General features: G+C 36.2%; 1 protein-coding gene across 1 annotated transcript in view; it reads left to right on the forward strand.

Annotated features, from left to right (window-relative positions):
- LOC126745023 (esterase E4-like) overlaps positions 1-18,000 on the forward strand; it is a 29,408-nt gene extending 11,408 nt beyond the window's left edge. The window contains exons 2-11 of the mRNA XM_050452672.1: positions 3,598-3,821; positions 12,331-12,456; positions 12,512-12,671; positions 12,730-12,915; positions 16,341-16,531; positions 16,590-16,758; positions 16,812-16,990; positions 17,041-17,194; positions 17,248-17,383; positions 17,587-18,000. Of these exons, the coding sequence (XP_050308629.1) occupies positions 3,600-3,821; positions 12,331-12,456; positions 12,512-12,671; positions 12,730-12,915; positions 16,341-16,531; positions 16,590-16,758; positions 16,812-16,990; positions 17,041-17,194; positions 17,248-17,383; positions 17,587-17,770 (1,707 nt within the window). The 5' untranslated portion in view covers positions 3,598-3,599 and the 3' untranslated portion in view covers positions 17,771-18,000. The remainder of the gene's footprint in view (positions 1-3,597; positions 3,822-12,330; positions 12,457-12,511; positions 12,672-12,729; positions 12,916-16,340; positions 16,532-16,589; positions 16,759-16,811; positions 16,991-17,040; positions 17,195-17,247; positions 17,384-17,586) is intronic.
- Positions 18,001-18,972: the final 972 nt, after the last annotated feature.

Here is an 18,972-nt window from a genome sequence, read left to right on the forward strand (position 1 = left end):
TTTTCCATTTCCTCATAAAAAGCTGTGATGCGCTAGTAAAATTTTCAGGAGAATTAACGGACTGTAAAGCATCAATGTTTTGTAATATATTCTTTCGGGCGTTTTTGTCTGAGCAAGTTTGTTAAACCATGGGTTTGCATTTTTGTTTTTGCATGTGCCCAACACATTCTCACAATGGGTTCAGGACCAAAGGCATCTTGGATGCTCTTTGCGGCATCACAAACTAATACCGACGGTTGTAGAGAATGTCCGTATACAAACAAAATCTGTTCTTTTAAACTATTAAATAACATGGTAAAATCTTCCTGACGCTCGTTTGTCGAAACTCCTAGACATATCGGATGAAATTTTCTATGTAGTTCTGTAGTTCCTACAAATAATACCGGGAACCTTTGCCAAATCAACTTGTATGTCGCATCAGCATGGATAATATTTGCATGATGTTCTGCTAACCCCAGTAAATGTTTTGTAGATAATGCAAAGCGAAAGGACATTGGTTCATCCTCGAATATATAATAAGAAAGTACAAACACTTGGTGTATGTCCTCGGGAACTGCTGTATGATTTAATATCCATCGCTCCAGTTCTAGACTTATAGTTGAGGAACCGTATTTAACACGTCTACGACTTGATAGATAATTGTTCAATTGTTTCATTGATGGTAATTTTACTCCCTCCATCTTACTAAGACTTTTTAAAATAGCTTTAGGCTTCAAATGTAAATCAAATAGTTTGTTTATTTCTGTCTTAACTTCCTAACTTATTCCGTAATCAGAACGAATTCCAATCGACTCGTGGTTATGGGCAGCCTCTACACGATAGAGCAAAACAGCATTTAATGTAGCTTCAAACAGTAAATAAATTTGTGCCGCACACTGAGGGCCACGACGTTTTACTTTGTTACGGCGATAAAACCTTTTCTTTCCTTCTTCATTCATATGTGTTATTAAAATAAACCAAGTATTTTCTGCACGAACAACTTCCCCCGCTTCTTAAACACATGCAAATTTTCTTACAAAGAGCCACTGCTTACTCTCGCCACGCTTTTTTTTTGTTTCTAATTCTTCAATCTCCGAATCACTGTCTCAACGATATGCAGGAATTTCTATTTCATTCTCCATTTGAATATTGTCATCAGAACTATTCCCGGGTAAAACAGTATCGAGTTCCATGATTATTTAATGTTTAAAACGAATAAAACAGTGCATAAAGCAACTGTTTATACTACTGAAATATTATATACACCATAACCAATAAACGTATATGGGAATCCCAAACGCAGTTAACTGTCGCTCCAGTATAAACGCACGTTGCCGGATTTTTTTGTAATTCAAAGGCGGCGTAGTCCTGCTCATTTATCGCTTTTCCGACGTCTAATCCGCTCTCGTGATTGGTCACTTTTAGCATCTTAGAAAAGTACTTAAAAAAAAACCTCACATCAGAATGAGTTGAATATTGGTCAAAGTGTTTCTTATTCGATTCCGCTCAGATTCACTATTTTGTTTGGCGATCCGTTATAATTTACATTTTGTGATTTGCTACTATTGGCTTCCCTCGTCAGCTGTTCAGGCTGGCTTGCATCTTGATCGGGCGTTTTCACGTCGTTGCCAGTTTTACCGATGGTATTTTATTTACAGCTTATTAAATTTTAAGATAACCAGATCGAATATCACAAAACAAAATAGTGAATCTGTGCGGAATCGAATAAGAAACACTTTAACCAATTTTCAACTTATTTTGATATGAGGTTTTTTCTTTAAGTACTTTTCTAAGATGCTCAAAGTGACCAATCACGAGAGCGGATTAGACGTTGGAAAAGCGGCAAATGAGCAGGACTACGCCGCCTTAGGCGAAAGTTGTTGCCGAATGCAAAATAAAAACTTAAAAAAAAATTGATGATGATTGTATAATATATTAGTTGAAATGAATTTGAAAATTAGATGCTCTTTTAGAGTTTTTGAAGTTTAGTTGGTATTTTGGTAAACTGGTTTTGAAAATTAGAAGCTCATTTAGATTTTTTGTAAGCTTTGTGTATTTTTTGGTGCCTGCTTTTGTTGGCAGATTAAAAATATAATGATGCCTTCAGTTTGTTCACCGATAAATTTATTTGATACATAGAAATATAAATGTTGCCATGTTAGTTAAAATAGTTACCGCATTTTGTTGTACATCCATAATATTTGATGCTCATTTAAAAATTTCCCTACATATTTTATATTTAATAATATGAAAATCATTAGGTTATCAAGACCAAATCCAAGAATCATTTCATTATTTTAAAATCCAGGAGTCCTTTAAATATTTCCCATTCTTAAACCACTCCTCGTAACTTCAGATCATCGAATACTCATGAAGGTTTTGAAATCCTGCTGGTAGATCCATTTTCATCTTCCTTTTAGCCAAATATAATTTGAACTGCTTTGCTGCAGTGTGAATTGTTAGTGAAGGATTCCTTTTTACGCCTCTTTAGTATGTAGTGGAAAGAGGTTAGTTCTGTCGTTAAAGCTTACTAAACGAAGAAGTGTCCACATCTTCAGGAGTTCAGTTACTTTTTCATCTAATATTCAGTTCCTTTTTCCTAATTTATCTCCCTAAGATGACTTTGACTACTTTTCCACAGAGGTAATCTTCTTTTGTTTTTCCACTTTAACTATGAAGTATGTATGTATGTGCAGAGGAAGCGCAGTGAGTGGATCTGATATTCATTGTTCATGATCTCCTTTCTTATTGTGCTTAAACCGAGGTCTTAAGTCCTTGAAGCAAGAATTTCTAAAGAGATTTATATGCACATTCTTTCTGCTTGCCTTGCTCTTGGAATTGCCGAGCCCAATCATCTTACATGTTTCCCAATTATGGCCCTGTTAAGTTCTACAAGTGGTAATGATTATAATGTTCCTTTTGTCTAATTTCAGAAGTGGGGCTTCTTTTCAAAGATTTATTTAGCATTGACTTATCAAGTTAGAATAATCTGGAGATTGTCCTGTTTGTTAAATATTTATTATTTGATGTCTTTTGATACTATAATAGTTATGTTACTAGCGTTTAATATATTTTAAACTAATTGTAAAATGCAAGACAAGAAATCGTTTTTAAGTTTTTATTATTTGTATATCATTTAATTATTTCAATAATGTTTCTGTTATAATTTTATTTAACTCGCTCCACATAAGGATTTTGAAGGAATTGTATTGTTTATTCTGATGAAAATGATCCCAATTAATTGGCAACACTGGGGTCAAAACAGGTTTTGTTTTATTTGCTCTAAATAGTTGCCTTGATGGTTTCACTATGTCGTAGTTAGTTGATACCTGTTTTTTCATTGTATAAGTAAGTAAGTTCTCTCGAATAAATTTAATTCTGCACCGATCGCAAATATTTTTTTTTGCTAGTTAATCTCTTGATTTAACTTTGTACTTGCATTGTAAATTGGTTTAAATCCTCTGTAAACTATCATACTTTATATACCTTAATGTTAGAGCATCTTACTATTATCTCTAGCTATCGTTTATTTAACTAATATTCAACTTTCTTTTATATACTCTAAATAAGGATATTTTTTACACTTAATAATATAGGCTTAAATCTTTTTTTTTTTAGAAATGTATCGTACAATTTTCCTACTAGCGTCTCTTTGGATGATAGTGCAAAGTTACCCGAATCCAGATACAAATGCGGCTCCTAAGAATGATGAATTTCCTATAGTGACCACACCACTGGGTCAATATCAAGGTTCGACAATTTTATCTAGACTGAGAAAACCGATTTATTCATTTAGGGGTATCAGATATGCTAAGGCGCCTGTCCAAGACCTCCGATTCCAAGTAAGTAAAACCGACTATTATTTTTTATTTTATTGCTTGATATTGAATTTTCTAAATCTATAAACATAGAGTGCTATTATAATGTATCTTGGTTCGCTGCGGTTTTCATTAACTCAAGATGAATGTGCTCAATATTGATACGTTATATGTAATGTAAAAGTTGTAGATTCGATTGTAGAAATCGGCAAATCTATTCTTTTATTAAGAAGTCGGCGATAGTAGAGGCTTCCTGGTTTGGTAAAAGGTATGCTCAACCCATTTGCTGAAGTAGTCCATCACGACCACCATGTACTTATTCCTTGCTTCTGATTCGAGAAATAAACCAGCAACATCAACAGCAATCCTTTCAGAAAGACTTCCCACGTTGTACTGACGCAACAAAGTCTTCTGCTTGTTTACGGCCTATTACTTGACGCCCATATAACGCATTTCCTGCATCAGTCCCTTACGTCTGCCTTGCTATTGACCCAGTAAAATTGTTCGGTTTTTTTTACAAGGGTCTTTGCTACCTCAAGGTGTCTTCCTGACATACCGGCATGGATTTCCTCTAGTCACTCTAAAATTGGACATTAAGCCACAACGATTTGCCATTTTTCCTCTTTGCCGTCGTGGTCAACTATTTTCCGCCGCAAGAGTCCATCTTCCAAAAATAGAGACTTCCATGAAGCCCAATATAACTTGACATTGGAGTAAATACAACTTTTTTTCAAAGTTGGCTTCTTCCAGTCCTTTATCTAGGTTGGAACTATGTGAATATCGGAATCTTTCACTTGATCTCTTATAATGTCTCCATTTTGCCAAGTATTATCGACGATGAGGGTTCATAACAACTTAGCATCTCCTCTGCTCGCTGACAATGTTTGCGATCCTATGGACTCGATCTTCTTGATAAAACATCTGCATTTCCATGGATTCTCCCTGCTCGATGTTCAGTATGACAGTCAAACTCTTGTAGTCTCATCATCCATCTTACCACTTGTTCCTCTGGATTTTTAAACTGAAGGAGCCATTTTAATGATGCATGGTCGGGGTCGCAGCAGGAACTTCTACCCATAGAGGTATTTATAGAAGTGCTCCATCGCTTTACAATAGCTAGCATACTCTCGGAAATTGATGCAATATTTGCGCTCTGAGTTGGATAGCAACTTACTAATATAGACAATTATTTTTTCTTCTTGGCTATTCTGCATTTGGGACAACACAGCTCTTATGCCTATGTGGCTAGCGTCGGTATTTAGTACAAATTTTGCTTCAGGTGAGGTATGGCTCGAGATAGGTGCACTTGTCAGCCTCTTTTAAAAGGTTTTGCATTGTTGGTAAATCCTTTTACATAACATTGGTAGAAAGTGGTTAATCCCTAAAAGCAGCGTATCTCGTGCTTATCTCTAGAAACGTGGCAAATCTTGATCTTTGCCTTGTCAACCGCAACTCCTTGACTGCATGACGTTACCCAGGTATTGCACGGCGCTTTAAAACAGATGACATTAAAGTTTAGGATCAACTTTAATCCAGAACCTCGTAGCCTTAGGAACACTTTTTCAAGATCTTTCATGTCAAACAATTTTCCTACCACAATAATGTCATCAAGGTAAACCAGATAGGTCTTCCAAAGTAGTCCTCTTAAAATCGTTTCCATCAGCCATTTAACAAAAGCAGCGGCATTGCACAGTCCAAATGGTATCACGGTAAACTGGCATAATGCAGCAACTACTGTGAAAGCCGTCTTCTCCCGATCACCAGTGGCCAACCCACCTTGCTAGTATCCACTTTTTAGGTCTGGTGAAAAAGATCTTCAATCCAACCAGGGTGTCCAAAATGTCATCGACGCGATAAAGAGGATAGCAGTTCTTTTTTAGTCACGTTATTAATTTTCCGGTAATCTATGCAGAATGTGATCGAGCCGTCTTTCTTGGTTATCACTACCACCGGTAAAGACTATGGTCTGCTAGATGGCTCTATGACGTCTTACTTGACTATACTCAATAATTTTATCAACCTCCTCTCTCTTGGCCAGCGATAGTCTTCGAGCTGTCGGATGGGATAAGCATTTCCCGTATTAATTTTGTGCTCAACTATACGTCAGGTCTGGTCTATGAACTACCAACTAATCTAGTTCTTTCGAAATGGCTTGCAGCCCCTTCAAACCGATGCTGATGAACATTCTAGGTTGTAGTACCATCAAATTAAGGCAGTTTGAGGCGCATCAGCTCAACAGATCCCGTATTGGCACAAACTTGGATTTTATGGTCCACTGCTGAAGGTTTACAGAGTAGCTAATCGATAATGTCGACGTCCAATGTTGCAATCTTGTTATGACCTTTCTTCTTTAAATTCTTTCTTATTTTCTAAAAAAATTCTTCCAATTTAGGGATAATTCTCTTTTAGTGTGGCATAGTTTTTATCCAATTTTGCAGTATTTTCCAGCAATTTAGCTTCCAGATTGGCGGAATTTTCTAGTAATTCATTTTTAAACCTTGTTTTAACTTTGCATAATTTTCCAACAAATTAGCTTCGAGGTTGGCAAAATTTTCTTGCAACTTCACTTTCAAGTTCGTGGAATTTTCCAGCATTTCGTTTTTCAAATCTTCTTTCATTTTTGCAGAATTTTGCCGAAAATCTCATCAACATTTGACTGATATTGCTTGTTTCAGCAAAATCCAAATTGTCCGGATCATTGCCTTCTCAAGTTATGCATTCCGAAGCTGCTCTCATAAATCCGTTCTATTTTCCGTCGTATCTTAATCCCTTTTCTTCAGCTCCCTTTTTAGGTCAACAACTTTTAGATCCATCAGCTTTGGCCCTTTCACACACTTAAGACCGATTTATTTAATCCGATTTTAAACACAATCACAGACGACTACTACTAGAGATATTTATTTACAGCTATTCAAATTTCGTGCCAATATTCCGAATTTGACTTCAGTGAACTAAAAACTGACAAAATGCGGCTCCTTATATACTCGATGGAACGCTGTTCCGGAAGATTCCCACTAATCTTTGAGACGTCGTGCGGTGTACCATTTGTTTAATTTCGGAATCACAGAGAATCAGCTGGTTTCTCGGTGTTTAAAACATCGTTACAATAGATTGTTTTATTTGCACAGGAGCTAAACTACTTTTCTTGAATATACAAACTTCATACTTCTGTGTGGAAAAAATTACACCTATATTTTAAATTTTGGTTAAAATAATGTGTTTTTGTTCGGTCTGCCTGATAGGACTTTGAAAGATAACCATTGATCTCAATTAGTACTTATCGATACTCGACACACTTTGAAGAAGCCTGTACCTCAGCACTTGTTTCTGCGAGCTAAGCATTTATGACAGTACCTGTTATCCTTCTTATATATCTCCAAATGAAATTTCGCATCGCCAAGAAACTTGCTTTGTTTTTATCTTGGAAGATAGTTAAGAATTCTTACGACTCTTAAGTAGCCATCTTGGAGTACCCACACAGCAATGTGTGGTCAGTCCAAGGACTACTGAAGTACTAACGCCCATCTTAAAGGCGACTAGATTTTTCTCTTTTCGTTTGTGCCTAACAACCACTTCAGGGCAGTCACTTTTTGTTCATCATCTACTTGGTGAATATAATTTAGACTTTTACTAACTTTTAGTTTCCATTTCGTTCTCGTTTTCTTCCCGGCACACTATTCCGATATAATTGTTGTTTTTGCTCCTAATGCACTGTCTGGTAATCTGTTCTGTAGTCACGTGGCATAGAAAGAATGACATATTTATCAATAAAACATGGCTAACTTTATTCATGGTGAATAATGACTTACTTATGAATATTTTAATATTAGTCTAATTTTTAGGTGCGGTTGCGCCTTATTACGTGGATGCACGCAGCATCTCGGTCCAATGGCACGTCAAATTTCTCCACAGCAACAAAATTAGATTTTACCATATCGAAACACTATTTTTACCAGTTTAATCGACATAAATAGAAAATATTAACTCAAAATAATTTTCAGTAGTATACTTTCATAAATATGAATATATGGAATATAAATATGGAAGCATAAAAAAACAATAATTGAACATCTTCTAGCATCTGCGATATAATGATACACACACAAAAGCCGTGATACCGGATAGACTATATAAATCGCAAGAATCAAAATCCATACTAAATATTGCTGCTAAAGGCATCGCAAATGAAATTAAAGCAAAGAGGAAGTAATGGATAACACATGTTACTTAAGACAAAATATAAGTAAGAAAACCTACTAAGGTACCGGTGGTGCCTTGTGGTCGACAGCCTGATAAATCTTTTAAACAATGCTGGCCTATACACACAGGCCTACGCTGATGATCTGGTAATCCTTTGCCCAGGGAAAGACGCCGTCTAAATGCGGGGCCCTATGATAAGAGCCCTGCATATGGTGGACATATGGTGCCTCTCGGGGGGTCTCAGGATTAACCCCAAAAAAGCAGAGCTCCTACTATTCACGAGAAGACGTAACTTTGGCACGCCCCCTGTTATATCTCTAGGTGGCGTGCAGCACTCCAGCGTGCATTACTCCAGGACAGTTCGATTTCTGGGAATCAAGTTAGATCTCAAACTCTCCTGGCACGATCATGCACACACCAGAATGAAGAAGGCCACCTGCGGAGAAAGCGAAAATTCGTGCTCAACTGGACAGAGTCCAACGTCTTGCAAATCTCAACATAACGGGTTCCATGCGGACGGCGCCAACTAGAGCGCTTGAGACTCTGCTGAGTCTTCTGCCTCTGGACGTCGTTGTGCAATTCGAGGCAATGAGGACTGCGTACAGGCTATACGTCCTCGGCGAACTACGTACTGGCGAGACCGGTCACGCAAAAATTTGGTCACGGGCCATACAGGAATGTCCTCTCCTTCTGATGGGCAGTGACTGCATGGCTCCAGTGACTGTGGACTGCGAGGGATTCGTGACGCACATTGCAGGCAGAGAGGAGTGGCAGCATTCCAACAGACCTGCATTGCTAAATAGGGGGACCATCTGGTACACAGATGGCTCCAGAATGAATAACAGAGCTGGATCAGGGCTTTGTGGTGGGATCCCACATACCAGTAGGGCATACTCGCTGGGGGAGCACGCCACTGTCTTCCAGGCCGAAGTATTCGCTGTATTAAAGCGGACAGAAAATCCTAAGCTGCGGACACCGACACCGCAATAGAGTCGTATCAATATGCTCGGACAGCAGAGCTGCCATTAAGGCTATCACGGCCGCAAAGGTAAGCTCCAAGCTTGTACTAGACTGTATAAAAGTCCTAAAAAAACTAGTACAGGTTGGATGCAGGGCCCAGCTCGTCTGGATACCTGGCCACGTAGGCCATGCAAGTAATGAGGAAGCGGACTCTCTTGCCAGACTGGGATCCGCGAATGTGGCGATGGGGCCGGAACCCATAGTTGGTATCGCCAAATGCGTTGCGGTCGCGTCAATGGACGGTCTGCTGGACAAGTGAACCCACCGAAGATGGACTGAGTCCCCTGGTATGAGACAGGCCAAAGCGCACATAGGTGGGCCTTCTGCCTGTCTCACCAAAAATATACTACGCCTAAAAAGACGCGAAATTCGGCTAGTGACAGGTCTTTTAACCGGTCACTGGCACTTAAGAAGCCATCTTCATACTATCGGTATTGCGGACAACCCGGAATGACGATGGTGCTGTGAGGAGGATGAAACCGTTGACCATGTAGTCAGGGAGTGCCCAGCACTCACGCGCGCCAGGTTCAAATCTTGGGTAACACTTTCAGTGTACCGAGCGACTTTAAGTCCATCAGACCAGAGAGCCTTATCGGTTTCTCTAAGACCGTTGGGCTCTGGTAACCCCCAGTGGGGCATGACGGGTCCATCAGGAGACCTATATGCACAACTGCCTAGTAGCCCACTGTTTCGACAATTGAATTCAATTCAAGTAAGGAAATAACTAAATGCTTCAAGACTAGAATATGAGATTAAAATAAAAGCCTATCAAGCACTGAATATTGAGGTAAAATAACTCTGTCGAAAAGACAAAAACAGGCACCTAAATCAACTAAGCAAAGAAATAGAGGATTACATAAACAAAATTAAAACTAAGAACATGTTTAAGAAAAAAATCAGATAACTCGTTCCTTCGCACGAAACCATAATTCCATCAAAGATGAAGATAAAGTTCTACGAAATCTGATGATGGAGAAGGGTGTAGGGGAATCACCAACACAAGTGAAACACAGTTTTAAAAATGAACCTGACATACTTAGAAGTGAAGTTAAAATAGCAATAAGAAGACAAAAGAGATATACAGCCACTGGTATAGATAATATACTCATCGAAATGATTTGGGTCCTAGAATACATCGGAGTGCATATAATGCACCGAATCTGCTAAAGAATATGGGAGATACATAGCCAGAGTACAAGACAACATCAATATATTGCACTTCATAAAAAAGGAGCAAGAGACTTATGCAGCAAGTACCGCACAATAGCATTGATCACATATTGCAATACAATTATATTACAAATACTCTAGGCAGCCATAAACTAATTTCTACTTTCTCAAATGATAAAAGGAAATGCGGGTTTCAACCCAGGCTGCGGCACTAGAGAGCAAATATTAAGAACATCAGTCGAATCATAGAAAAATCCAGAGAATTTAACATGAGGTGTAATTTATAGTAAAGCATTGGATCTAGTGGATTGGAGAAAGTTGTGGCAAGTTCTCGCCGGAATGGGAGTGCCATTCCACATGATTCTACTTATTAGAAATTTATATAACGATGACTGCCCTTGAGTGAGAGTGAACGAGGGACTAACTGGAAATTTCTATGTTAAGTGAAGTAAGGCTGTATACTGAGTAATCTGTAATCCTATTCAATATAAACGGTGAATGGATTATGCTGAAGGTCACTGAAGAATGGAATAGCGGTATGTATCACTTTGGCGGAAGAAAGACTTTGAATCTGAGAAATGCAGATGATACAGTCATTTTCGCCAAGTCTGAAGAGGAATTTTGTCAATTATTAGATATAATAGAAAACATCAGCATAGAAGCAGGTCTTCAAGAGACAGAACAAAGACAAGGATTATGGTAATACGTAGAGCCAACAACTAAAACCACCTAACAAAAATAAACAATATCGCCGTTGTGATCAGTTTGTGTACCTGCAGGATGGATCTGCATCCTGCAGGTACTGGTACCTGCATACAGGTACCTGCATCCTGGCGGATGCATTAAGGAAATTAAACGTAGATCAGCTATTGCAAAAAATGCAATGGCTGAACAGACTAAAATTTGGAAAAGTGGTCAAATGCCAAATTTTCCTCTATGCGGCAAAATGTTAAAAAAACTGACAAAAAGACTAGTAATGCATTTCCCATGTTTTGCTGAAGACGTATGGGTAGAATTCAATTCAAGTCGCAATATTAGATCAAATAAATATTATGAAAAGACTGAGAACAAACGAAACAGAGCAAATAATTGAGTATTTTGGACATATTTTATGTCCAAAAAAAACTGTCTTGAGAATCTTGCGAAACAGGAAGGCGTGGAAAGGAAAAGAGATTTGGGCGTCTTTGGTAGATCTCCCACAAGCCATAACTTTACTTGACCATATTATCGGAACAATTGGTGTTCGACTGCAAGATTGACCCTTAGCGGGAAAATAGGCATTGGCAAGACGAATTCACGATACCGGCCCGAATACGAATAATTATGTGAAATAAGCGACTAAAAAGAATCTGTATTTATAACTTAAAAAGGGGGAATACGTGCGAACACCATTACACTCAGGCCTCAGTAGACTCATAGTGCGTCTCTATTGAATGAGATGTTTATCATACAGCTCTATGTAGCAACCAGAGCGACGACGTTCTTGAGGGGAGGCTCTGCCCTAAGGATCGATGAATGCGATATACCGAGCATTCTGTTGAGTGTTGATGGAGCAGGTCAATTACAAACTGTGTAATTCATTGATTCGTTCCACCATGGTTGCATGATCTGGTACCAATAGTAGGTTCGTGAATGAAAAGAACAGCAGGCCACTGAGAAACAGACATAACGAGACAAACAGATACAGAAAAATTTTCTCATTATATCTATGCATGCAACCAATAATTGACCTCTTTTGATTAAATCCAGAAACGACTTCCTTGTTGTTAAAGTTGTGAATAAGTGACTAATTGATTGATGATGACTGAGAAATCATGTTCTATTCCCCAAATTGTTTTTTTAGTTATTATGATTGTGCACCATTAAATATATAAATTAAAATAACTTTTTGCTCTGCTCAATTTTTTTTTGTAATAAAACTAAACCACGCGGCTAAAAAGTTTATCCGTATTGTTTTTGTGGTCACATATAGGATTAGTAGCCAGACACTAGTTTACCTTCCTTTATTCGCTGTACCCGATTTTTGTGAAAAAGGATAAACAATTTAATATTTTTTGTCAATAAAAAATACATTTAATTAGTATATAACTAAATAATCTTCACATGAATAGCAAGCACTCCCTAATCTTATTTTACACATTAGCCTCCAGTTCCTATAGAGAAACACGAAGGAGTCTTCAATGCCACTGTTGATGCTCCATTGTGTCCTCAACCTACCTCAGATCCAGTGTCTGAAGACTGTTTATTCCTCAACGTTTATAGCAATAAAGTAAGTGTAATTATTAGTCTATATTAAATAATTTTAAAAATATAAATATTTTTAGTTACCCAAAGGAACTGACAAAGTAAAACGTCCAGTGATAGTGTACATTCACGCTGGCGGTTTTTATAGTGTTGGTGGAGCTAGTTATTGGGCAGGTCCGCATTACCTGCTGGACCAGGATGTTGTCTTGGTTACCTTTAATTACAGATTGGGAACGCTAGGTATAAGACAAAATTTAAAAAAAAACAAAATTAAACATATTTAAATTATATCTATAAGGTTTTCTGGCAACTGGTGAAAAGGATGCTCCAGGAAACAATGGTCTAAAAGACCAGGTTCAGGTACTGAAGTGGATTAAACAAAACATTGAGGCTTTTGGTGGTGATCCCAACTCTGTTACTATCATGGGTTATAGTGCAGGTGCCATGAGTGTGGTTTTGCATATGGTATCGCCTATGTCTGTAGGTAAGGTTTAATTGGTTGATTTGCAATAAAAAAATGCCTAATATTTATATAAGCAATTACACTAGTTTACACAAAAAATGTACCTCGACTTGATAAGACTAATGTAAGGTCGCTAAAACAAAAATGTTTTTTTCAAAGAACCGTTTTCGAGATTTTTGCAAAAAATCTGGTTTTTTGCAAAAATCTCGTAGAAAAAATGTATAGAAGCGTTTGTTCTAAACCGCTTACTTTCGGATCTGCAGAGTGGTAAAACTTAAAAAAAATTTTTTTAAATAACCAATAAAGCTGTTTTTTTTTTAAATTTGCATATATGCATCGGGGAGCATTTTTCGACGCACAAGAAAAAAATCATTTTTACCAGTGGCGTTCATAAGGCGCTAATCGTTAATATTTTTTAATAAAAAAAAATACACCACTGCATTTTTCTAAAATAAATTTTATTTTTAAAATCTTCGTCTATTCGTCTACTTTTAGGTAAATTTCTATTCTTAAGTTTTCTTTATTTGTATATTTTTGGTATCATTAGCGTGTTTCATACACGTTAATATATTTCCTACTTTTTTCTAGATTCCCTGTGAATGATATTCCATTATTACACTATAAAATATATACGGGTATAAAAAATATATCGTATACTATACGTGATATCGGGGTCATTTTAACAAATATTTGAGATGTATTAAATTTAAAATTCAGGGGTGTGTTCGAAAAAAAAAACGTTCGGACCCGTCGATTTTTATTTCAAGTTGCGCATTTTTATACGTGAAGTTTGTATATACAGGGTTGCTAAAAAGTAAATTACGACCATCAACTTCATGTTTTCAAATGAAAGCACCTTTTTTTTATTTCATTTTTGAATTTCGCGTGAAATTACTTAGAATTCCATTCCTCATGTCCTATACCTAAAGTCAACAGTTATCGAAAACAAAAAAAATTAATTAAAAGACTAATTAATTAAGTTAAATGTTCAAAATTGTTGCTATTCACGGCTTGACAATATCCAAGGCGATCAATAGTCTCGTTGCACATTTTCAATCATTTCCGGAGTTATGGTGTGCACTTTTCTGCGAATTCTCTCTTTCAAGTCGTCTAGATTATTTGGCCTATTAACATATACCTTCGACTTAAGGGTATCCCCACAAAATAAAGTCCATTGGTGTTAGGTCAGGCGACCTAGTAGGCCGTTCGATGGGTTCTCTCCTTCCTATCCACCGATTGGGAAAGGTTTCATCCAAAACTGTACGCATAGTGCGGAGAAGCGCCATCTTGCTGGAAAATTAGTTCTTTGTCAGGATAGTCTGGGTCCAATGGATTTGGAAATAGAGCTAGTAATGCTGGAACTAATTCAAATTGAAGAAAATCGAGATATACTTGTCTCATTAAAGTCTGTTCAAAGAAAAAGGCAGCTATTACTCCGCGCACTATTCCACACCACACATTTAGTTTTTGAGTGTAGTGGGTGTTTACCTCCATCATCCAATGCGGATTTTCTGTTGCCCAATATCGACAATTTTGTCTGTTCACACTAGCATTCAAACAGAACGTAGCTTCATCGGAAAAAATAATATTTGTTACTATGTTACCAAATTATTATTTAGATTGCACATGTTTTGTAAGCGTTCACAAAACTCATTTCGCCTATCGAAATCGTCATCAAATAACTCTTGCACAGGAATAACTTTATAGGGGTGATATTTGTACTTTTTAACTATTCGGTGAACTATAGATTTCGCCATGTGTAAATTTGCCTCAATCTGCGACAGAGGAGTGCATGGATTTTCTTCCAAAGAAAGCAAAACGTCAAGTTGTTCATTTTCATCGTTGACCAGATTTCGGCAGATCTCTAACATGACCGAATTCTCTAAATTTAACCTCTATTCTACTCACTACCTTTTGACATATTGGAGGACGATCAAGATGGCTTTCGTTGAATAATTGAGCAGCTTCTCTTTGAGTACGTGTTTTATCACCAAACCCAACCATGCACAGAATATCTATTTCTTCTCGTTTCGTTAACTTTACCATTGTGAAAACCGCAACTTTGCTCGTACACTTCACACTTGACAATATCTGTTTGGCGTACAACTGTCATACAGTTTTTATGAAAATACACGGTCACCAGCCAACAATAAAAAAACAAGAATGAATGGAATTTTTCTCTGTATAAAAATTTTCAGAGATAAGGTGACTCGTAAGGTGAACTTCAATAATAATGTTTGGTCGTCTTTTTTTCGATAACTGTTGACTTTAGGTATAGGACATGATGCATGAAACATACGTAGAATCCACGCGAAATTCCAAAATTAAATAAAAAAGAGGTGCTTTCATTTGAAAAAATTAAGTTGATGGTCGTAATTTATTTTTGAGCAACCTTGTATATACAAACTTCACGTACAAAAATGCGCAACTTGAAATAAAAATCGACGGGTCCGAGCGTTTTTTTTTTCGAACACACCCCTGAATTTTAAATGAATTTAGACATCACTTTTGGGATGCACTGTATGTATATCTCGTGGCAAATTATTTAAATGCCAAAATTTTTTCCTTCTGTATTCTACAGTTTAATAAATATACGGCTGATAAATATAAATCTGCTGACATTTGATATCGAAGATGTGATTTCTTGAGAATTGAGTGATCTACTTTTAGTATCGGTGCTTCGCATTCCGGGTATTGGGAAAAATGTGGGGCGGTCTTTATTACTGATGATACCTCGGGATAGACTGCTTTCCTATATTTTCCTCCTCGAATTGTAGCTTACATTTGAGTATGACCGTAAGCCTTTGCTAAGTTCGTTCAACCGTCCAAAACAGGTAGATAGTCTTATGGTTGGAAACTTTCGTGTGACACTCAAATTACTAGACTGTGTTGCACTAATATAACAAAACACTTTGTTATATTATACATTTAGTAGCGATTTCAAATATAAAAGTTTGACGTCAATAAAATATCCAAAATATTTTTTTGGCACTGGTGAATAGACACTTTATGCAAATCATAAATTGCCGTAAAGCAAATATGTTCGCCTTTTAAAATTAATGCACTTCAAAAAAATGACGCTCGCTAATTTTGATTGCATGTAATAACTGCCCCATGGTACAAAAAAGAACAATTCTTCTCCAAAATCTTGGAAACAATTCTTAAAAAAAAAATTGTCGTTTTCAGTTTTAGTGCGCTTAAAGTAGTCCTAACAACGACTTTTTGTCGAGGTGCATTTTTAAAAGTGAAAATTTGTAAACTAGTGTATGCTACTTTTTATTTACTACTTTATTATCTTAGGATTTTTTATATCATCTATTTCTTCATTCATTAGCTTACTCTAGTAAAAAAGTTTTCGCGTCTTGAGTTAAAGCGAACTGGTATTTAGACAAATTAAATGTTTTACATAATCTCTGCTCAATTATTTAAAATTGCCAATATTTTAGGTCTTTTCCATAAAGCAGTTGCTATGAGCGGTTCCCCAACCTCCCAATGGACCATCGGTCATGAGCAACTTGAATTAGCCAAGAAACAAGCCAAATTCTTGGGTTGTCCCGATGATACTGCTGCTAACATCATCAAATGCCTAAAAACAAAACCGGCTAACGATTTGGGTCAAAGCTTACCCAAATTCCAGGTAAGCAGATCAAAGAATGACGGAAAAAATTAGTATTTTGATAATGATTTTTTTACAGGAATTTGGCACTGACCCTGTCATGATTTGGACCCCGGTGATGGAAAAGGATTTCGGGCAACCCCGGTTTTTGACAGCTCACCCCATAACCTTAATTCAAAATGGCGAGTTCCAGAAGGTGCCTTTTATTACTGGTGTCACGACGGATGAGTTTGCCCAGAAGGCATTTTGTAAGTGTTCGTAGTTTTAATAAATGAAGTTTAAAATATTTTAACTTTTTCAGTGGTGGTTAACAATGAGACGCTTTTGAAACAGCTAAATGAAAAATGGGAGGATACTGCTCCAATTCCATTTTTATATGAGAGAAAAACCGATAATTCGAAAACAATCAGTAAAACCTTGAAAAAAATCTATTTCGATGATAAACCCATTGACAAAAGTAACCTTGCTAAACTGGGAGAGGTAACCTATTATAGACATTGTTTATTTATTTTTGAAAATTAAATTTTTAGTTGTATGCAGACTCAGTTATCGGTTTTGGTGTAAACAGAGCTGTGAAATTGATAAGCGAAAAAAACAATGCTTCCACCTTCTATTACAAGTTTAGTTACCAGGGGAGGTACAGTCATTTTTACACGCCTGACAGCAATGGCACCAAGCCATATGGTAAGTCGTTTTTAACCCAAAAAGTACTTAAAATACAATAATCAATTATTTAGGGGTGGTGCATCATGACGACCTAATTTATCTTTTTTACATCTCTAAACTGTTTCCACTATTCAAAGAAAATTCTCCTAAGGAGGTTGAGATGGTGACTAAACTTACAATCCTTTATGCAAACTTTGCTAAATTTGGGTAAGTCGTAGAGTATTAGAAGAAGAAAAATTTGCATTATTTTAATTTTTTAGTTTCTTTTTTCTTTAACTAAATAAAAATGGTATTACTATTTTTTTTATTATGCATGTTTTGCTAAGCATGCAGCATCTTAACTTTAGAACTCTATACTAGAACCAGACAAGATAACGTGCATTAGACTTAAATATATTATGAACTTTCAGTACGCCCATCCCCACACCAAATGACAGATTGGATAACATCAAATGGGAACCGTACACTCCAAAAAATCAAAAATACCTGGATATTGGGAACAAATTAACTCTACAAGAGAAGCTGTTTGAGAAACGTTACGCTGAATGGGAAAAACTTTTCCCATTGGACAAATATGCTAAGATTAAAGTTTAAAGGCTGATTTTCCGGAAACTACGACCCATGGCAATGTACAACGGACTAAGGAATAATTTTAGTAGTAGAATAACGAGCAATGAAATAAAAAATACAAAAAAAATACTTAATTATCATACAAGACAGCCGAATTATTTATTCTTATTGGGCCCAGTGTATATATTGTTTGTACCATGTGTGTGAATATTCAAATATATTTGTACTAATAAAAACTATTTTTTTATTATGAATTTGGTTGCTTTAGTACATTTTCTAAAGTCACGTTTACACCCAATTTGTGTTGAGTTCCGTGAAAATTTTATTTATAGCGCAAATATTTTTCTAAAACTGGAAAAATTTTGCACAACTACGTGCATTATTTATTATTTTTGATAAATGGAACTACTGAACGGGGGTCAAATAATGTACCTTTTAGGTCTTTCAGGTTTATTTACAGCGCTATTTAACAAAGTATTTTAAATTATTTGCAATTATGTAGGTGTACTTTTAAACTGCTTTCGTACTTTTACTTTATATATACAGTGTTATTCATGACATACAACACGAAATATTTTGGTTAACCTACAGGGTAAAAAGAAATTGTAAAAATTGAGAATATCAGAGGTGTTCCAGAAATATCTTTTAAAATTATTTTTATGACATACAGGGTGTTTCAAAATGCAGAAATATATCAAAGTTATGTTTATTTAAGTGGAACATTCAGTATAATATTTGATTTTTGGATTCTAAGTCGTAAATTATGGTAGATTTTATTAAGGTTTACCCAGCCTAAATATTAAAGTTTTGGATATATTTTGTTTTTTGTGAAAATACTGAGACAATTTCAATGATAAATTCCCTAATATGTGCTTTCTCTTTTTTTACCATATTTGCACCGTGGAGCATCTAAATATTAAATTTTACATTTCGTAGGTAAAAAACTGACTATTTTTACAGGAAGTTCGAAAATTATGCTTCAATTATTACAGTTTTTACAAGGCAATAAGTTGCTTAATTTGAATGGAACACACTGTATATATTATAGCAATAATAAATGTGACAATGAATTCTTTTTCGACGTTGTTGAAGATCATATCGGACTAAATTGCCGAAAATCATAACATTAGTCAAGCAAGTGTTTGTAAGGCACTAAGCCGAAATCACTTTCATCCCTATAAAATTCGTCGTTTCCAAAAACTTTCAGGCAATGATTGATTGATTAT

This window comes from Anthonomus grandis, chromosome 15 (assembly GCF_022605725.1).
Source record: "Anthonomus grandis grandis chromosome 15, icAntGran1.3, whole genome shotgun sequence".
In the NCBI taxonomy this organism is placed as follows: Eukaryota; Metazoa; Arthropoda; class Insecta; order Coleoptera; family Curculionidae; genus Anthonomus; species Anthonomus grandis.